Source organism: Mchenga conophoros, linkage group LG19 (assembly GCF_057382185.1).
Source record: "Mchenga conophoros isolate Kocher_MC1m ecotype Shallow Benthic linkage group LG19, M_conophoros_male_GT1.1, whole genome shotgun sequence".
NCBI classification, from domain to species: domain Eukaryota; kingdom Metazoa; phylum Chordata; class Actinopteri; order Cichliformes; family Cichlidae; genus Mchenga; species Mchenga conophoros.
In genome coordinates, this window is record NC_140544.1 from 13,483,994 (window position 1) to 13,506,735 (window position 22,742).

At 39.5% G+C, this 22,742-nt stretch overlaps 1 protein-coding gene across 1 annotated transcript in view; it reads right to left on the reverse strand.

Moving 5' to 3' along the window:
* The window catches only part of sntg2 (syntrophin, gamma 2), a 110,826-nt gene that overhangs the window by 23,334 nt on the left and 64,750 nt on the right, over positions 1–22,742 (reverse strand). Inside the window, exons 10-14 of the mRNA XM_085256780.1 lie at positions 14,186–14,315; positions 12,426–12,464; positions 11,193–11,309; positions 2,835–2,906; positions 2,352–2,558 (exon numbers count right to left, since the gene is read on the reverse strand). Of these exons, the coding sequence (XP_085112906.1) occupies positions 2,352–2,558; positions 2,835–2,906; positions 11,193–11,309; positions 12,426–12,464; positions 14,186–14,315 (565 nt within the window). The remainder of the gene's footprint in view (positions 1–2,351; positions 2,559–2,834; positions 2,907–11,192; positions 11,310–12,425; positions 12,465–14,185; positions 14,316–22,742) is intronic.

Below are 22,742 nucleotides of genomic sequence, written 5' to 3' on the forward strand. Positions count from 1 at the left end.
TACCGTGTCCTCCTTCATTACAGCCATGAATCTTCTGTGGTGTACCTGGCAGGCCCATCTTTGGCATCCTTTGTCCAGTATATCCTCTATCCCTCCTCTGCATATGTCCAAACCATCTCAGCCTCTAAACTGCTCGGCCTGACCTGTCCCTCTGATGTACTCATTTCTAATCCAGTCCATTCTGGTCACATCCAATGAAAATCCTAACATCTTCAACTCGGCCTTCTCCTTCTGCTGTTAGACTCACTGCTAGGCTTCTGTCACAAATCATCCCAGAGACTTGTCTCCAACTGCTCCACCCAGCCTGCACTCTCTTCTTGACCTCTCCTGTGCACTGTCTATAGTTTCAGCTGGTTGAATACAGGTATTTAAATTCATCCAACTTTGCATGTTCACCTTTCCACCTGCCTACCTCTCATTCACACACATGTATTCTATTCCTACTCTCACTACAGATTTCATGAGTGTCATCTGTAAAAGTCCACAGAGACCGCTGTCTCGTCTCATCTGTTAACCTGTCCATCACCACTGCAAACAAAAGGGGTTCAGAGAGCTTTTCTCTAGATCTACAAAGGCACAGTGCAACTCTGTCTGATCGTCTCTATTCTTCTCCATCATCAAACATCACAGCTGTAGTGTTCATTCTCAGCATGAAGCCCTAACGCATGTCACCGAGTGTCACTTAACCTAGCTTCAACAACTCTTCATGGCTAATCAGCCTCATCTCTTTCTAGTTACTACAGCTCTGCACATCAACCCTGTTCTTGAAAATTGGTCTCATTCTTCTACTCTTCTGGCAGTTTCTCCAAGATTGTCAAAGGAGCTTGCAAAGAAAAGCGTCTGGACTTCTTTAAGTTGCTTGAAGACGTTTCACCTCTCATCCGAGAAGTTTCTTCAGTTCTAAGGTCAAATGGTGGAGAGTCCCAGATATAACCTAGTGGGAGTGACCCCCCACAGAGGGACAAAAGGACCCCCTGATGATCCTCTAATCGCCTGAGCCAAGGTGTGAAACTGGGTGTGGGTCCCAATCCGCCAGAGTTTCGGGTGTGTTCATTGTGAAACCTGGCCCCACCTTATCATGCGAATTCCTGAGATCAGATGGCCCAGGATGTGAGTGGGCGTTAAGGCGTCTGGGAAGGGATCTCAAAACTGGATTATAGATGGCAGAGAGTTGGTGTCGTAAACCCCCGCCTCTGTTCAAAGATGGTCGCTCACAGTGGACATAGATGGCTTCTTTCACTCCTCTTTCAAACCATCTGTCCTCTCTGTCCAAAATGTGAACATTGGCATCCTCGAAAGAGTGTCCTTTATCCTTAAGATGCAGATGGACAGCTGAGTCTTGTCCTGTGGAGGTGGCTCTTCTGTGTTGTGCCATGCGCTTGTGAAGTGGCTGTTGGGTCTCTCCAATGTAGAGGTCTGAGCATTCCTCGCTGCACTGTACAGCATACACCACATTGTTAAGTCTGTGTTTTGGCGTTTTGTCTTTCGGGTGAACCAGTTTTTGTCCAAGATTGTGTTAAACACTCGAGTTTAAAAAACACCACATCCTCTCTTCAAGACATCTTCATACCATCACAGGTATGCCACCTGGATAAACACGGCTTTCCACACTTCATTCCTTTACACAGCTACCCTCGCTTCCACCTTACTAATTCTCTGCACTCCACTAACTTAACTCCATCCATTTCTATCTCTGTCTTTAATCATCCTAACCTGCTGCACATCCTTTCCAGCTCATTGTCTCCATCTAACCAATCAACACAGATTTTTCTTCTTCTTTAAGAGGTGTTCAAAAACTCATGTATCAAATATAATATACACAGTTTTAATAAATACAGGAAGTAAATGATGAATGCAAGTCACTTCCTCAAAACAAAAGGTGCAATGACAATAACCATAGCTATATCATATAGGTGTTACAGAAGGATTTAAATGGCTTTCAAATTTTATGTTAACATTTTTGTGCTGTTCTGTTATGTTAAATGGACCAGTGCACGATTGTACAGGAATATTACACACAAATGCAATTGTGCTGTAATGTTCCTATGCAATAATACTGGTATTAAAGGATTATAAAGCTCCATTTTCAGACTGTCATGTTTGCATTTGGAAGAGTACATTTTAGTCATCATCCAAGATTATTGATGCTATTTATCTTCCTTCTGGCTCTAAAGCCCAACGGAAACACAGAGTTGTGTTGTGGTCTTAATTTCCACAAACATTCAATACTTCGCGTTCCTCCTTTGAGTTGAGAAAAAGGTGCTTTATTTTAGAGGCACTCCATTCGAACTAATATTCAAACAGAAAATACCCAAAAAGGGTCCGAGATCATTTTATATGAAAGTACTCACTTGTATTCGCTGCACTTCCAAGAAGACCGCCCTTTGGAAGGACTTCTCCCAGATAGCCAGGTCAGTGGCCAGCTCTACCCTGAAGGTGTGGCTCTGGCCGTGGCCGACCAGAATACTGAAGCACAGAGACTCCGTGTCCTGCTCAGGAGAATGCTCCAGTCCCAAGTAGAGCCTTGCCTGGAGCCAGCAGTCCTCTGCCATCCACAGCTGTAATGCAAGCTTGTAATTACTACATACTGGGGGAAAGGTACGCTGTTATTTCACTTTCTACAGCTGATGTAAGTAGAAGGAATCACTAGTATTTCTCTATATTCGCAGATTAAACAGATGAACCTTCTCTGTGTACATGCCTTGGTTAGACAGCTCCCTGAATCACTATACGACATGCTCAAAGAGGAAAACTGACATCTTTAAAGAGAGCAAAGAAGTGATCAAAATTTGAACAGCCCTGATGCACATCACAGCATCCTTCTCATAACTTACCTTGTGAACCTTGAAAAGAACCTCATAGAGGTTATATGTTGTTTCAGCTTGTCCCCAGTCAGCAGCACTGATCTGAGAAATAAACATCAAGGAGGATGAGATGAAGAGGAAGCGTATACAAACAAGCTTTTTTGCACTTGTTAGCAGCACTTCCTCATCCACATAATAAATGCAAATGAAAGTTAGGCAGGTCACTTTGTTGCTTTCTGTGAAGCCCTGGATGACTGCCAGTGTCAGGGAGCAAAATGGATTGATCCTGCTGCACTCGGCACGGGGAGAACATTTAAATCATGAAAGTAACGCGTAGATTTCAAAGACTACAGCAAAATAAACCAGAGCCTTTAAAAACTAGGACTTCCAGGTTTTGTTTCACAAATAACAACTTTAAATAATCCCTCAGATTTAAATTGGGATTTGTAAAAAATCCAACTGAGAATATTTTTTTATGGCCACAGAAAGAAAAATTAAAAATGAAAGTGACGGCTGAATTTAGTAGACATACAGGCTTACTGCATGTCCAACGCAAGGCTGGGAGCTTTATTTGGGGTGTGCTTAAACTGAGATACAATGTTATGCACAAAGTGCGGTCATTTGATTTTTTTTTGCCAAGTGGACACTATAAGCCTGATGATCAGTCATCTGAAAAGGTTACACGTATGCTAATAATATTAAATATCTGTAGTGTAGTTGATGTTTATAATCCTCTTTGGTAAGCAAAAATCCATCCTTTTTTTCTTTATGCTATTTCAACATTAGCTTTAGAATTACCTGAAGTAAGTATTTTTGATGATTTAATATTTAACATTATTAACTAAATTTCATGACTAGTCTTAGATTTGTACTTTCATTAGGTGTTAGCATCAAGCTAACTGACCAACTCCTAGAAATCAGAGACACATATGCAAGAGTTATGTTAGGAGTTACTGTACAATTGAGTAAATAATCTTATGTAACTTAAGTTTAGCTCCTTGTTTAGTTTGGTTTGGTTTAGTTTCACAACAACAAACAATCAGCATTATCCTAGAAGGAGCTTTTATCATTTAAATTTTAAACATATTTATACGTCTGACTCCAAAGTACAGACTGGATAGAATAGTCATCCTCAAATGACTACTCTGAGGACTATTCTTGATCTTAGGAATTAACACAACTTTTTGCAAAAAATTGAAACTCTATATATATATATATATATATATATATATATATATATATATATATATATAAAATTACAATTACACGGGAATAGTCAGTAGAATTGGTTATTTTTTGTTAGGTTTCAGACATCTGTGTGATGAGCATGTTGGTCAGTTGATCATTTAAAAAGCAAAAGTGAGTTGTGATTCTTACAGATATTTAATGTGGAGCTATTGGTTTTAATTGTGGTGTTCTCTTGTTTTTGAGCCTTTTTTTTTTCTTTTAATGTAGTACGTCTTTTTTGTATGAAATTTTTTTTTTTTATTAAATTTCGTCACACTCCAGGAAGAGTAGGTACTGCTATTGCAGGAGCTAACGGGGATCTTAATAAACTAAACTACTGAATTCATGAAAATGTCTGCTGCATCTTCTGCAACATTCAGTTTGCTTGTGCATAAAGAAAATCCTTAATTTGTTGATTGATTTTGTTTAGGTATTTAAAATAATTTTCCAGTGTGATAGCATCTAATAAGATCAAAGAAAGATCCATTATGTCCCAGGTAAACAAAATTAGTTGTGAAACTGTTCTAAAATGGGCAGCACGGCAGCACGGTGGTTAGCACTGTTGCCACACAGCAAGAAGGTCCTGAGTTCAATTCCACCATCAGGCCGGGGTCTTTCTGTGTGGAGTTTGCATGTTCTCCCCGTGTCTGCGTGGGTTCCCTCCGGGTACTCCGGCTTCCTCCCACCGTCCAAAGACATGCAGTTTGTGGGGATAGGTTAATTGGATAATCCAAATTGCCACTAGGTGTGAATCTGTGAGTGAATGTGAGTATGAATGGTTGTCTGTCCCTCTGTGTTGGCCCTGCGACAGACTGGCGACCTGTCCAGGGTGTACCCCGCCTCTCGCCCTATGACAGCTGGGATTGGCTCCAGCACCCCCCGCGACCCTGAAAAGGATAAGCGGTAGCGAATGGATGGATGGATGGATGGATGGACTGTTCTAAAATCGTTCCTCAGTGTATTTCCACTTATTTAATCACAATGAACAATGTCTACTGCCTCTTTGTCTTCTTTACGATAGGTTGTGTTGTACTGGTCCTATAAATAACAAAACAACAAAACATCCCATACAAAATCAGCTTTGCATGAAAAATCTAAATGACTGAATAACACGTAGCGACAGCCGTAAACATCCCTAAAGACTCCTTACTGTTCGCGCCAGGCGTCATGTCATGGACGTGGTGGTGAAATGACAGTCGTGGTGCAAAATCACACACTGTTGGTTTGGGTATATTCATTCGGCCATGTTTTATCCCATATGCGGAAAATTTTGGATTTAAAATAATAAAAATAAGGCCTTTTTTTGGTTTCCAACAGCTAACATTGTTGAAGTACTAAAGTAAATTTTCTCTTACTCTGCTGAGCTGTTACTGTTGACTTCTTTTTGACACATGATAATTGATACTAATAAAAACATACTGCTGAATATTCAAGGCCTCTCGGCCTCTGGGATATTGGCTACTACCATTTTTCAACACAAGCTAGAGGACACGTCTGGCATTTCACAGCCCACCAGCTGCATAATGTCTTTAGCTCAAGGAACCATAACTTCAGTGACTTCACAATACATCCATTAGTATTGTTCATTAAAAGTACAGCTGCTCACTTCTTTTGCTCTCATCCTGTAAACATGATTTGTTGGTCCTATGACTGGCCTATATCTTAACCAAAAAAACCCTTTTCATTTTTGTAACTGATCTGCGTTGTGTGTAGTGTACTGCAGTTCTCGCCTGCTCCCAGCCTGTAGCTTTTTCTCTTTATTTAAAAACTACGAAAAGCTACAAAAAGGTTTGGGGTTTTTTCTTCCTAAGCTCACCTTCAAAAACACCATTTCTGTGTCACAATTTTTTTTTTTTTAGCCTCTGGCATACTCTTTGTAAAAGACTTTCCTGCAGCACTTTAAAGAACAGTTTAAAAATTATACTGGCCAAAATATTATCAGCACTGACAGGTGAAGTTAATAATGCTAATGATCTCATTACATTATAACCTTCTCCTGGTAAACTTTAGGTTCTGCCATTTAATGGACATCAAATCTTCTAAAGACCAAGCAAAATCCCCCACGCTAAGAGTACGACCCAGCTGCAGAACCCACAAACCAATATCCTAGAACTTCACAGGACACCCCCATAGGTCCTTTGTCCATGCCCTACCAGGTTAAATCTGTTTTCTTGGGAATGGGGGGGTTGTGCCAGATTAAGTTTTAATGTTGTAGCTTATGTATGTGGTTGAGTATACCAGACCAGAGGCTTCTCACCCAGTGTTACTAAAAATCTCTGATGGTTATGATTCTTTTTCCTGTAGTGATGTCTCAAGCACAATGATGCACAGGTTGCAACAAAGGGCCCGTTTGATGGTATCAGCAAGTGTAGTTTAAACAAGGCCAGGCTCTTGTTCCTGCCATTTCAACAAACAGCTGGGGTGACCATCACTAATGTTAACACAAAGCATCAGTGTGCAGAGGGAATTGTAAAAATGCACTGTTCAGACAGCCGTGTAACCTGACACAGAAACAGAGCCAGTCTGGAGACTCGAGCAGAGGATGGAAGTCAAAAGGAATGCAACAGTGTGCCTACGTGAGTTGCAGAAAGCATCTGCATAGATGAAATGCTTAATTTCTTGCACATATGCAAATGGACAGTGGGATGTCAAGTAGCAAGGGCAAGGTTAGCAGAGCTCTTTAAGATATTCAGTACATGGAAATGCTGTCAGTGTGCTAATGAGTACAGAGAGGCAGCAATACTGGCTGTTGAGCTATGTAATATCCACATATATACAATGCTTTTGTCATCTTACTGACCCCTCAGAGAACTTTAAGCATACATTCATATAGCACTTTTATTCTATACATTTCACTTCATCAACCTCACATATGTAGCCAATTTAGAGTCACCAAATAACCTTACATGCATGTCTTCAGCGTGTGGGAGGAAGAAGCTTCTCATCTCATGGTCAGGTAATGGTCTCTCAGACCTACTTGTTGATTTAGATGTAAATATGAAAAGTGTCTCATACAGCTGAGTACCAGTTGGCGGGAAAAGGGGAATAAAAGGAAGCTAGCAGGACTCATACTGTCCATACAGCTGGCCACTGAAGAAGGCTGCATATCAGAAGAAAGGCAACTGATATGAGTGTTCCTGCAAAATTACTGAAGTGAAATGCTGTTAGGTAGTTATTAATCCAGATGAGTGGACTGGTACTTGTTTAGCACTTTTCCTAGTTTAACAGTACTTTTTACTACAAGCCTCATTCACCCAGTCACGACTCTGATAGATCCAGGACCTTACTCAAGGATACTTTGACATGCAGAATGGAGGAATCCTCATCTACCCTGATCCGCTCTAGCTTCTGACCCACCTTATCTATAGTTAAATTAAATAATCTTTCAATGATCAATACACAGCCTCCCGAGAGAGAGAACACATCTCCACTGAAATGACCTCTCAGTACAGTTCAGTGAGCTATATTACATCTAAACATAAGAAGCCCCTTACAATTCCAAAAATTGCATTTTGTTGACATAAGAGAATTTTTGTCCTTACTGAAACTTGCCTAACCAGGTCAATCATGTGGACATAAATTTGGATTACTACATGTCTTTGGCATTGACAGGAAAACAACAAGGTGCAGTATGACTGTGTCAAAGGCTCTACACAGAGGCTTGCCTTGTTAATGTTGCTTCGCTACCAGACTACTGAATATATTGTTATTGACTCCCCTGGAGGTAGTGCACATTTTACTGTTACTGGAGTTCATCATCTCCCTGCTGCAAGCAGTTCAGCCCTGTCAGAGACTGCCGAAGTATTGCCATTACATGTTAGTTCTGAGGAAGTTATTGAGTGTGACTTGAATTTAGATTTGCTCTCTAAACGTTCTGCTACATTACAACAACATTACAAGAGATTATTATATTTGTAGCCTTACATGTCCAAATAAATGCATTCCTTTTAGATCAACCATGATAGATCATATTTGAACAAATAACCCACTTAAATAACCCACTGGTGCAATTTCTTCTGGATACATCAGCTACCAGTGCCCAACTACATGTGACAGAAAAATGTTTGACCTTCAGACTAACAACCTGCTACATTTTATAAATAAACTGAATTTTAAATATCTTAATGAAAAGATTTATTTTTTTAAGTAACAGCAGCACTCTGACCTCAATTAAATTGAAAACGTTTCCAATCATGACCTACCTTTCATCACGTCACAAATTTTAATATGTACTTAATCATGCCGCCTTAAAATTTTCAGAATATATCTGTGTATAATCCTTGGTTCTCCTCCACAATGCTCTCATTGCAGAACAGACTGATTTTGAATATCTAACAATCTTCTATCTGCAAAGTTTCAGCTACTAAGAAAAAACTGTCTTGTACTTATTAGAAAAGCTAAATCTGATTTCCATTCTTTCAATTATCATTTAATTTTATTCGAAGATATTTTAAAACAATAAAATCTTTAATTCTATATGTTCTAATGTTTTCTTCTTCTTTTTTTTTGGATTGATAAGCGGATATAAGATATGTCATAAAGTTTTCAGTTTAAACTGGACCTCTCCCTGTTTTGCCTCTGTGCTGGGCTAACTGCTCTTCTTATAGCTCATTTTTAAGTTAATTGCAGTAGGTAAGCGTATATAAAGACTAATAACCATCTTAAAGGTTCTTTGTTTTATTCTGTGGATTTCTCAAAAGCATTTAATTCAGTATCGTGACACTCTACTAGAAAAGCTTTGCTCAGTCAGTGCAGATTAACAGGCCATGTTTAATTTGTACTCCAAAGACTTCAGCCCAGATGTCCTTGTAGTTTGCACAGGTGTTCAGCAGGGAATCCAGTCTTGGACCTTTTTTATTCACCATAAAATTTATCTCTGGCACCAAAAACTAAAGTTAACACAGATGGTGCTACTTTTATATGCGACTACCTCTTTCCTTAACATCTTCTTTGCAAATCTACAGCCTGCTTTTGATACATTTCACACATCTCTAATTAAACTAAACTCCAAACTAAAATAAAACCTGGTGCATTCTATTAATAAAGTCACCAGAGAATCTTCAGCCCACCATTCATATCCAAATTTCTTCATGGCTGTAACATTTAAACTGTTAATATATATTATTAGGAGCCCAGCTGAATGCTATACTCATTTTTAAATATTAATGTGGAACACCCACCAAGGAAAAACGGTCTAAAACTGGTTTTTGAGAACACACTTTTACGAGATGTAAGATATTTGAGGAATCTACAGTTTTATCTGCTCTTGAATATAATTATTTTTCTATATTTGCTTTGCTATTCAGCTTGAAGCTGCTCCACCTGCTTTTATCATAACTGTTTTCTCACTCACCACTGCATTTTACATGTGGAATGGTCCTCACCAATCATAAAAGAGCAGCACTCAACATGCATGAGATGTTTTTTTTTTTTGGGGGGGGTTTGCACTTTTGGGTAACACGCATGCTGTTTTCTCAGGAATGGTAAATGGCCTGTATTTATATAGCGCTTTACTAGTCCCTAAGGACCCCAAAGCGCTTTACATATCCAGTCATCCACCCATTCACGCACACATTCACACACTGGTGATGGCAAGCTATATTGTAGCCACAGCCACCCTGGGGCGCACTGACAGAGGCGAGGCTGCCGGACACTGGCGCCACCGGGCCCTCTGACCACCACCAGTAGGCAACGGGTGAAGTGTCTTGCCCAAGGACACAACAACCGAGACTGTCCAAGCCGGGGCTCGAACCGGCAACCTTCCGATTACAAGGCGAACTCCCAACTCTTGAGCCACGATCGCCCGTTGAAGTGTAAGATGGCTTCACAAGATTAGATACGAGATACGAGATTAGATACGAGATCTGCTTTTGCAGATCTTGGTGATGGGGGTCGCCCTCTTGTAAGACCCTTCATATTATTTTGGTCTGCTGGGTTTGAAATGTTATCCAGTATTTGTAATAAGTAGATGTGAGCAGACCTAAGGCTTGCAATATCTGGAGTTCCTTTCGGGACGTTTGCACTTACAGGTGCCTGCCTGGCACACTTCAAGCCTGGAAAAACTTTAATTTGCTGCAACTTGTTCAAGCAAGAGAATTTTCTTTATGACTTAAAACAAGCTTTTTACAAAAATTTTTCCCCCCTCTTACAGTATTTTTTCTCTTTCACAATAATGAGCAATTTGAAATGAAAATATTTATGAAGAAATGCTGCACTGTATTTGTTCACCTACAGCCACTGTCGTCAAGTCATTATTATTATTTCGTGCCTCCTCATAAAATGGTCAGGAAACGCTTGGATTCTGTTCTCAAACTGCAGCTAAGAAGAGATCAAAAGTCTCTGACAATCTGAATTTAAACAGAGCAAATACATGCACACCAAAGTTTGCAACACTAACGAACCATCAAAGAGAACATTAGCTTCTCCTGTGTACAGTTGTGTAAAGGGTAACAAAGACACAGTCCAGCAGGAAGGCCAAGAAAACTTAACTCACAATTAATGTGCACACACTACCTCGGGAGAAAAACCACTGAATAACTGTGATTAACCAGAAACACTTTCTAAATTATATAAGGAGGACAAAAGACACTTTAGTGTCCAGTGGTTTTTATACCAACGAGTGAACAGAACTTCTGGTACAGAGAAGGACAGAATAAAAGCTCGTATGCTCCATTCTGTACCTCCGATATAAACTACTAGAGGAATTGCACTATAAACAATATAATGGCCAACTGTCATTTCTGTTATTCTGATATTACATGTTTATTGTAAAAAAAAAAAAAAAAGATTCTGTAAGTATCAACATTACACGATGACACAGAGGTCTCACAACAATATTAAACACAAAATGTGGGCAAATTGTTTTCTTATGTTTCAAAACTTCAGGCTTTTCATCTACTGAGAACATGAGGACCGAGAGTTCTTATTTTTTAATCTGTTGCCTTTGCTAATTACATGTATCCAGTACTACACCAAACATATGCACCATACCACAACCCCTCCTTTCTAAAAGCCAGCTGTAGAAATGTATTTTGTTTATGATTCACTTTAGAAGAAATGATTTATAAACCTGCCCAACTCTAGTCAGGTTTCTGACCCACCACAGAAATGTACCAATTTCCTCTCCATATTGAATAGGAAAATTGGAAAAAAACAAATTACCGGCGGACTTTTGAAGATATAAAAATATGGTCCTCGGAGTGCCAGGAACTTAAATGTTGAAGATCGACTGGGAGCGCTACCCTCGGGGCATTCGCATGCCCAGCCCATGTGAACAATCTGCAGAGATTCAGAAGGATACATTTTCATTATTTGATTTGAAATAAATAAATGGATAATACACAAAAAGACACACACAATGAAAAATATGTTCTTACTAAGAAAATGGAAAAGAATGGTCTACAGTGCACTGACAAAGTAAGTGAATGGGGGGGGGACCCAATGACGCAGCTCAGAAAACATCCATTTAAAACGATACTTTTCAATACAGTTCTGCAGTCTCAGCTGCACTGCAACAATTTCCTTTTATCTACTCCAGATTGACTTGGAAGTCTCATCTAAGCAGAGGAAAGCAGAGAAAATCCCAAGCACTGCTTATCAGCTACACTCCCGTATCCTGTGGTTAACAACGTCCAGTGATTTCTAAGTTCGGGCCTTGACTGTTTGCTGGCAATACGTTCTATCTAAAGCATCCTGCAGTAAAGTTTTGAGTGAGCAAGTTCTACTTTTTTTTTTCCCCTGACAAATTGAATTGAATTTTCATATTGCCCTGATGATTTTGCACAGAGCTGCAGTCGTATGCAGACGATGCCATTTTAAACACATTTATAACATTTCTCACAAAAAACTTAAATAGACATGTGTATAAAGTTACTGCCAACATGGGATACATTGGTATACTCCTAGGAATGTGCTCACCAGTAGTAACTAAATTGAAAACTTGACAACAATAAAAAAAAAAAAAAGGCCACGACAATAACTAGAAACGCTGTTATGGCCGTTCAAAAGGAGCTTTGGACGAGTGTTAAGTGAGATGAATGTAACGGCTAGAAGTGCCGTTTCTAAAACATTGCAGTCTGCAGTTGAGACCTCTGCTTTAGAGACTAAAATAGATATTCACACCCAGAATATGGTCAGTGGAAAATATTTGAGTTAACTTCAACAGGCCATTTCACACATGGCAGGTTTCTGCTCATAGAGCAGGGATACACATTGATAGTGTCGTCCAAGCAGTTGGACGGCATTTTCAGTTTGATTTTCGCCTCTTTTGTGGTCTGAAGGTGTGCTGTCAGAAGGAATTTAATTGGCCTGTTGGTCTTCTGGCAATTAAGCACCTGTTCTCAAAAAGATACAAAAATGATGTGTTTGTGTCAAGTTAGGCAAATAATGACATACTTGATCATCTGAAGAGCAGTACTTGTTGATGATCTTTATCTATTAAAAGAAACAGAAATTAAACAGATATACAGTTAGAAAACATATTTACATTTCAGATTACATAAAAACATTCTGAACCCTTAATAGCTTTGAATCAAAGAGTTAAAAAGCTTTTGTGCATTTTTACAAACTCTAACCAGTTTTAAATGTCTATTTACATTCTGCGTGTCAAGAGAAGCTAAGGTCTAACCACTTAAATGCTACAGAACTTATTATAAATAAACAAATCAGCTTGTTTGTTAAAACCACAGGTTAAGTGACTCATTTAGTCTTTTAATATAAATGTTATTGTGACACATATGGCCATCGTAAACACTGTTAAAGTCCATGTAGCCCCATGGAACTACATGAAGGCAGTAGCCTTCTCTAGCGGGGCAGTGAACACCACCACACCACACAAACTGCTCAGGAAAGCAAAAAAAACCAAATGTAAATTAAGTAGCAAATATAAATGTATTATAAAGTATTAATGAGGTAATAAAAACATCTGAAGTTGGCAGCACTGCCTGGGAAACATGCTTTCCTGCAAATGAATCTAATAAATTCATGGACACAATAAATGAAATCAGTGAAATAAAGGAAAATGAAAAAACGCCTCTCTGGAGTGACATGTTGGCTCCCCACCAATCCACAAAATAGCAGACCCATTTTAAAGTCATTGGATGACAGTGCATGTCAATTAAAGCCCACCTTCAGAAAATATAGGTCCAGAAAAAGAGAAGCATTTTCCAAATGTGCCACAGAGGTTATCACTCAGCAGGAAAAATGCTGCAAACCAGAGCAAAGCATTTTCACACTGAAAGCACACCTGGTGTGTCAGCATATCACAATCAGCATGGGGCTCGCGACTTGCTTGTTCCACCTGAGCTACATTCGAAAAGTTCACCGTCACCTGAAATCTTCATATTATTAGATATCAGCAAGCTGCTGCCCAAATATTTATATTTTTTTCTCTGTTTCCTCTAAAAGAACATCAAAGAGCATCATATAGTCTTCCACCATGTCTGCGACGGACCCCAAGAGTGTTAAAGAGTCTATTTAAAGGTTGTAGGTCATTAAAACAAAAGTTCCGCTCTCTCCCAAGGTGGCAACACAATTACATCCTGATTGGCCATTTAGCAATCACGCTGCACGTCCGTAATTAGGTGAATGCAGGCATGAATTAATCACACTTTTTAAAAAAGGCAGCTGTGCCATCGATGAGCACGGGCTTACAGTAAGTCTTCATCCTCACCAAAAACTATTCGCATCATCAGCGTGATAATCAAAGTGAAATAGGAGGAAATGAGAGCGAGCAGAGCACGCGCCGAATGACTACTTAGCAGCCATTAATTAGGTATCGAAGAGCATCTTTTTTTTTTTTTTTTGTCAGTAGAGGGGGAGAGGTGCCACTGTGAGTCAATGAGTGCTTGCCAGGAAGGGTCTATTAAAACTACTTTAATGTGTGATGGGGGGAACAACTGTGGGCAAAACAGTTTCAAGGGTTCTTTTATTACTGAGCAGATCAAAAGTGGAAAATAATTCACAACCTGAATTTTGTCAAGTTTTGTGATTCCTTCCTTCCTCCCGTTGTGAAACTATTAATGTGCATGTGTAAATCATTCATTTTAAACTTTATGGAAACACGAGAGCATTCGAATCACTCTTTTCACCTTCATTTTTAGTACACACTCAGAGGAAGATCCAACCAAGCCTCTAATGTTTAGAAATACACTTACATTCTCCTGTGTCAAGTCATTGATATTTGTGGATATTGCTTGGAGCCAGTCTGTGCTTTCTGCTGCAGTGCAAAATTGAAGAATATTGGTGCTGGCTCCATCCAAGGCAAAAACTTCAAAACAGTTGAACCTGGTAGAGTAAAGACAGAGACGAGAGGATCAATGCTGATACTGAACAAGTGAAGCTTGAGTCGTCAAACTGTGAATTTATAGTCTGTAAGCCTTAATAGATGCATTATTACATGTAGTGGAGGGTTATCATCTGATGGCTCCTATGTAAAAACGCCCAACTTTAATAAAATGTTGATGACTGTAATGTTCAGGTTAAAGCTTCAAAACCAATGAGTGACGCAAGCAGCAGCTATCTTTTTATGGACATGTTTAAAGAAACTGCTACTAGCTGCTACAATATGAAAAGGTGAGAGGTCCGCTAAGAGAAAGCTGCCCAGAGGACAAACAACCTTCTGGAGATGGGCACAAAGTACCAATCTGGCTCTGTCCATAGGTAAAATTCAAACACCAGGACCATCACCCATTTTCATTGTAAACTTTGCTAAAACGGACTTCTTTTTTAAAATACTTTTTTCCTCATTTTGTTAGAAATTTTATTCCCAGCTATTTCTTAGCTAGGAGTGGTAACTTTGTGCCATTTTCCCATTGCTTCTGCCAAATCAGTCAAGCTAGCTGTAGATTCATATTTATGTGCTTTATTCACAGCAGCCCTTACGAGATAAGAGTGTTGACAGTAATAATAGTCATAATACTAATCATAATTATTATTATTATTAGGGCTCAGGTTTTCTGTCAAATGACCGCTGTGGAATTGGTCTACTGGACAGATTACCAGCTACCCAACCCAAATATACTCCAGAGGATGAAGAGAGCACCTGGCATGACGGCCAACCAGCTAATAGATGTGAAAATGTAACATACTGCAGTTAAGGTTGAGAAAGCCACCAATCACAAACCATTTACAGAGTAAAGTGAGAATATTAACAGTAAAAATTTGCTTCACGTGTCCCTTCATTTCCTTTCCTTTATTTAGGCCTGTATTTAAAACCTCTTTTGTTACTTTGGAGTGGTTTGCAGTCAAGGGCATTCTTTTACAAATACAATTAAGTTTCTCTGTTGATGGGGTTCTGATGAGGTCATCTGAGGCGAATCACGCTCATCAGCAGAATGCAAAGCTTTGACACTTAATTTCAGTGCATTCGTACGATGCTGATACTTTTAGCTTCGGAGATGGTTGCCATGGAAAAACGGTTATATGAGATGGTTAAGCAATTTTAGGCACTGCAGTGGAGAATCTACAACATTAGAAAGAAGGGGAAAAAAACCTGAATTTTTGAGAAGTGTTGAGCAGCAGCAGTATGATGCTGTTAAGGTACGTGAGATGAAGGCTGATAAACACAGAAACAATAAAATGCTTCCAACGCACAGTGTGAAGAGGGAAATCTTCTTAGGCAGCTCCTAAACCAAACACTCCATCCTCACGCACAGACAGAGCAGCTACTCGAGGTTAGATTATACAAAGTCAGCATTCCTAACAAATCCTCTGAGCATGACTGTTATACTGTATCTGCAACAGGCTTGTTAAAATCGTATGTTCCGCTGCCTGTGTACTGACCCAGTGACTCTCCAGGGGTGATTTTGGCTGGACTGGAATGTCGGTTTTTTTGATTTAACAAGGGTGCAAATTCTTTCTGTCCCAGTGCCTGACCCAAATTTGCCTTGTGTTGTGGTTTGTGTAACTGTGAAGCATCACTAATGGATATTCAGAAAGTCTTTGTTTTTCGAGCAAGCATTGCCAAATGCATCTAGTTGCATTTCAGTGAGTACTGCATGGATAAATGAGCAGCTGATGAGCTCACCTTAAAAATAAATAAATAAAACGGTATATCAATTAGATCTCTTTCAAATGACGTAAAACTTTAGAGGCCATGCAGCACAAGGGCAGATACGAGAGAGAAAAGGCAGTGAATGAGGAGTTGAAAATGCAGAGCTTAATCAAAGGAACGGACAGCTGGCGGCTCAATGTAGGGAGAACAGCGCTGTCAGGAGGAGCTGCTAAAGCCCTTCCACCTTCACTGAGCAGAACAAAAAAATCCTTGCTGAGAGATGGGATCTAGGGAGAGTGCATTTTTTCATACATCTGCGCCATTCCCAGCGGCACAAATTATTGTGTCTTGCCTGCTGACTAGGCAGTAATAAATCCACTGAGACAGAGCATGGACATATCACCCAGTCAACACGCAGGATAACACACGAAGAATATACAGGAAGAAGCTGTTTTTGGGGGAATCAAGCCATTAGTTTCAATATAGTACAAGTGGCAGAGAGAGGGGAAATGTGCCATGGCTACTGATTAGTGAAGCAGGGAAATGAGCAGGCTTTGGGGCATTTCATTCTCGGCATAATGAATGAGAGAAACTTGTTTGCTTTTGATTTCTTACCAAGAAATGCATAGATGTGAGTGCAACTTTGAATCCATGACACTGATCAAACACCCAGCTTGAATCATTAAAGTGCAATATAATATTCCTTTAATTAAAGTTGTGATTTTCACGAAATTAAACCCCCCATTTTTGTCCCAGTTTAATTCCCACAACTACCAGTCAATATGTTTAGTGGTCATTTGGCTACATAGTCATTTTCTTGGTAGCGTGCAGGCATGAAATCCATGGCAATTTTATCTAATTAACAGTAGCCTTACTTTTCGCTGGTGTGCCCCTATATTAAAAGTGTAAATTGCACAAACGGTGAGCATATAACAGAGTTGAAAGTATACTGGGAACACATTCATCTCTTTGGAATTGAGCTTGAGCTACGGTGCTTAAAAATATATGAAAATTTTAACTTGGTGCATGTATTTTCTGCTGGATTTACTTTCACTGAACAACTGGAGCCCATCCATTTGTTTAATAGTAGTTTTGCAATATGTTTAGTCTACTAATGTTGGTGATGTGATAAAGACAAGGTTATGTACTCAGTGTCAGGCGTGTGCATTACAGTGTTGCATGGGTAAGACGGTGGTCTAGTGCAGCAGTCCCCAACCCCCGGGCCTCAGACCGGTACCGGTCCGTGAGTCGTTTGGTACCGGGCCGCGAGAGTTGAGGCTCGGGTGTGAAATGTATGGTTTTCAGGGTTTTTATCGGTTTTCAGCGTTATTTTGTTATCGTTTTTATCGTTAACTTGGTCTTTTCACGTGTGTTATGAATAAGGCTTCTTTTTTTCGGTACCAGTACTAGTTTTATTTTGTTGTATTTATCCGCGACACCTTAAAGGCCGGTCTGTGAAAATTTTGTCGGGCATAAACTGGTCCGTGGCGCAAAAAAGGTTGGGGACCGCTGGTCTAGTGCATCCTTTTTATTATGAACTTCTGAACCTTGGAGATATTTTGGGTATTCAGTAGTGATATCTTTTATTTCCAATGTGCAAAAAGACGCCGTCCCAGCGTGGTTGCTGGAAATCCCTCTCACAGAAATGATCATTAAGCTTCAGTTCACCTGAGTGACCTTTCATTCCCCTTTGGAAACTACTAAGAAGAATCTTAGCCAAAAAATTTAATGCCAAACAGTGAGCAGTTGCGCCTCCACCACGAGGTCTTGCTTTCCCCGTACAGACACACGATTGCCTGTTTCTGCATTGATTAGCAAGTAGCAGTGAGCACCAGCACCCATGAGTGCACTGTTTGCACAAGCTCGTGCTGTTCTTATGGTTGTCTGCTGCACAACACCAGGAAGCTGTGCCAGATAATCTTGCATTAACTTTCTATCTGACTGACTCTTTTATATGTAAGTGTAAGGGAAACAACTGTAGCTGTAATTACCTGTACTTTTGCCTTGTCAAATGGTGCTGTGTCATCAGGATCTTAAACAATTCTCTACACACAAACTACACATCTTTGCATCAGTGTCACTCAATTGCACCTGTATTTAGCTTCTGAGCCCCTAAAGTAGGTTTGCACACTGCTTGGCATCTTTTCTTTGGAAAATAAACACTTCTTATGTCATGTAAGGAATTAAAAGGGACAATTCATGCAAATTTTCTAAATGATATCATAAAACACTGTAATATTTGTTACTGCCTTTAATTTCTGTGATGTTTCTGAGTACCTTCTCAAAAACTGTTTGCAAACCTATTAAGTGCACTTACTCACACTGGCCAAGGATGAAACTTTGATGCATAACACTTTGAGTACATAATTGCTTGCTTTTAGAATTGTTTAAAAAGCCCAGCTGTTAACACAAGTGTGGCTGACAAAGCCCTGCTAATCTGCAAGGTCTCCTCCCTTTCAAATGTATCCATTTTGATAGCTTAAACAAAAGGCTGATAATACGCCATTACGTCACGATGAGGGACATCTCTGACACCTCGGTATTACTGAAAAAATGTTTTCAAAAAGAAAGAAACAAGGCTTGCTCTTCTTTGCTCTTAACATTTTGTTAAGAGTAGAATTAAATTTAGCATTTGAGAGTAAAACTTTGAAAAAGTATCTGGCATACCAACTGGAAGCATACAGCATGTACTAACAAGGACCACTAGAGCATTGTTTAAACTTTCAGATACAAATCGACCGCAGTGTGCAGAGTCCACATCAACTTTAAATGAGACCATGAGTCAACACCTTTCCATCAACACTAATGGAAAATCCTCCAAGTGGGAATGAGATATTAGAAAAGCTTTATAGAAATCATCTCAGGACCTACTCTTGCATTACAGGATATATGCATGTAACAAAGTAAAAATATAATAAGGATAATATTAAATATGCTATCCCCATCCAGGTCTGTGTGAGCCAAACTGAAAAATGAGTGCTGCACCTTATTATTCATTTAATCAAATCAAATGTTAATTTTCTGATAATTAATTCAGCTTTTAATTTGGGGATTTGGATATTTGTTTTTTTAAGGCTTGGACACCTGACATTTCTCTCGCTTACAGCAGTGATTACCACGCTTCACTGTTGTGAATTTGGCAGCTTTTTCGCTGTTTTTATTGACTCCTCATACACCTAGCAAAAAAAAAGCCTAACAAAAAACCCCAAAACAAAAAGAAAAACCGAATGGACAGAACTGCTTTGATTGGAAGTCTTGCTCTTCTGCAAGAACTCATGTTAGCAAGTGCAGAACACCTCTCTCTGTACACAGTGTACTGTAGCTGTTGGTTACAAGATGTCCTTTGAGCAATGATTGGCTCCAACACATTATGCTCGTAGTTACACAACTTTTAGTTAAGCACAGAACAACCTTGTTTGGATGACCTGCACTTCATTCTGCACAGTGAAACTTGTGCAGCTAAATTAAAAATAAAATACATTTATGAGTGGTAGAGGGCTCAGAGAGTCAGAAATAAGAGGTAGCTGAGATCTGGACAAAGCATTCTTAATCTCATTGAAAGGTTTTTACTGATGTTTGACAGTTTACTTTTGGGCAAAGTTTATTCTGATTTCTGACGTCAGTAAAACTCAAAAACTGGTTATCAGAGCGACTTACCAAGTTAGAAATTCACCCTGAATCAGATTTTTGATTCAAAGACATGAATGACCTATCAGTGCATTTTCATATGCAAGTGTTAATCCTGGGCTACAGTGTGCATCTGTCAGCTGAATGAAGACGGCCACACTAGCAGCCTGGCCAGTTAACGTTTAATATAATAATACAAGGAATGTTTAATAGTCAATCCGTAGCTGATGGCACTGTTCTCTTAGATGGAATAAAAACAATAAGTAACCATTAAAAAAATTATACAGGGAGTGCAGAATTATTAGGCAAATGAGTATTTTGTCCACATCATCCTCTTCATGCATGTTGTCTTACTCCAAGCTGTATAGGCTCGAAAGCCTACTACCAATTAAGCATATTAGGTGATGTGCGTCTCTGTAATGAGAAGGGGTGTGGTCTAATGACATCAACACCCCATATCAGGTGTGCATAATTATTAGGCAACGTCCTTTCCTTTGGCTAAATGGGTCAAAAGAAGGACTTGACAGGCTCAGAAAAGTCAAAAATAGTGAGATATCTTGCAGAGGGATGCAGCAGTCTCAAAACTGCAAAGCTTCTGAAGCGTGATCATCGAACAATCAAGCGTTTTATTCAAAATAGTCAACAGGGTCGCAAGAAGCGTGTGGAAAAACCAAGGCGCAAAATAACTGCCCATGAACTGAGAAAAGTCCAGCGTGCAGCTGCCAAGATGCCACTTGCCACCAGTTTGGCCATATTTCAGAGCTGCAACATCACTGGAGTGCCCAAAAGCACAAGGTGTGCAATACTCAGAGACATGGCCAAGGTAAGAAAGGCTGAAAGACGACCACCACTGAACAAGACACACAAGCTGAAACGTCAAGACTGGGCCAAGAAATATCTCAAGACTGGTTTTTCTAAGGTTTTATGGACTGATGAAATGAGAGTGAGTCTTGATGGGCCAGATGGATGGGCCCGTGGCTGGATTGGTAAAGGGCAGAGAGCTCCAGTCCCACTCAGACGCCAGCAAGGTGGAGGTGGAGTACTGGTTTGGGCTGGTATCATCAAAGATGAGCTTGTGAGGCCTTTTCGGGTTGAGGATGGAGTCAAGCTCAACTCCCAGTCCTACTGCCAGTTTCTGGAAGACACCTTCTTCAAGCAGTGGTACAGGAAGAAGTCTGCATCCTTCAAGAAAAACATGATTTTCATGCAGGACAATGCTCCATCACACACGTCCAAGTACTCCACAGCGTGGCTGGCAAGACAGGGTATAAAAGAAGAAAAATTAATGACATGGCCACCTTGTTCACCTGATCTGAACCCCATTGACAACCGGTGGTCCATCATCAAATGTGAGATTTACAAGGAGGGAAAACAGTACACCTCTCTGAACAGTGTCTGGGAGGCTGTGGTTGCTGCTGCACGCAATGTTGATGGTGAACAGATCAAAACACTGACAGAAACCATGGATGGCAGGCTTTTGAGTGTCCTTGCAAAGAAAGGTGGCTATATTGGTCGCTGATTTGTTTTTGTTTTGTTTTTGAATGTCAGAAATGTATATTTGTGAATGTGGAGATGTTATATTGGTTTCACTGATAAAAATAAATAATTGAAATGGGTATAAATTTGTTTTTTGTTAAGTTGCCTAATAATTATGCACAGTAATAGTCACCTGCACACACAGATATCCCCCTAAAATAGCTAAAACTAAAAACAAACTAAAAACTACTTCCAAAAACATTTAGCTTTGATATTAATGAGTTTTTTGGGTTCATTGAGAACATGGTTGTTGTTCAATAATAAAATTATTCCTCAAAAATACAACTTGCCTAATAATTCTGCACTCCCTGTATAATGGGTCACCAGGCCAGTGAGAACTTGCTGACTTTAACATCCTGATCCAGACTGGTAGTCAGTCTTTTATTATTTATCATCGACTGGAGTTTGGCAACGAGGCACAAACTATCCAGTCAAAATGACCTGAGAGACCTCGCATACTAACCCCAATAAAACAAACGGTGTAAATAAAATGCAAACGCAACTAAGCACAAAGCTAAACTAACTCAAATCAAACCCCTGTCAGCTCTCTGCTGTTGAATGTGTTTTATTCCATGGCCATGATAATTACTGATAGGAACAAATGATTAACATAAAAAACAGCAATATGCATGTTTATTGTTGTAAATGTGTGTAAATGAATAATAAGGTCAGATGTGAGGTGGATAATATAAGCATGGCTGTGGCCCTCGCATCCACACTGATCCGATCTATATTTGTGCTTTCTAACAGACCCACATTTTTTTTCAGAGCAAACTCTGATATTGACCTGCTCACTGCCTGCAGGGTTCCCTATTGACTGGACTCTGGTATTTCAGATTCAGCATCAGGTTATTACATTCAATGTCACCAAGCTCCAGATCTCCTCAATACATTTCTTTGGTCCTACTTACCAATCATTGGACTGCTGATTGGACTAAGCATTTGACAGATTTAGTATTGCAGGACTGTTGCTTCATCCAAATATAAAATTTAGGAGTAAAGGGCAATTCCAGACGCATCGCCTCCTGCTGCGAACTGTGCCGCAGATTCTGTACTTTGGACTGATCAAGCGATACTTCAATAAAGAATATATTTAATAAGGATATCTTAGAGTTACAAAAATATTTTTTACTTTGAAATGTCAAATTGTCTTTCATCCTTAAGATTTTTACAGACAAATCTTAGATGCAACATTTACAGTGTAAATATGAAAGCGTCCTCATTCCTTTAAATGAATTCATTATAATATTTGTTATGTCTTTGACAAAATAATTCTCCATTTCTGGTGTATACCACAAATGAACTTTCTCTGGAGTGTTTAAACTCACCTTAGGAAAAAGAGCTTGGTCATTCACAGGGAGCCCAGAGACTTCCCACCAGGGCAGATGGATGAATTGATTTTTTTTTAAACATCTGTCTCCTTTAATACTGTAATGCATTGATCTCAATATACAGTGCCCGGCCAAAAAAAAAAAAAAGTCATACACAAGACTACTTTGGTGGACCGCCTTTAGCTAAAGGCGAGCATTCACCGTAGCATTGTTTATAATAAGCTT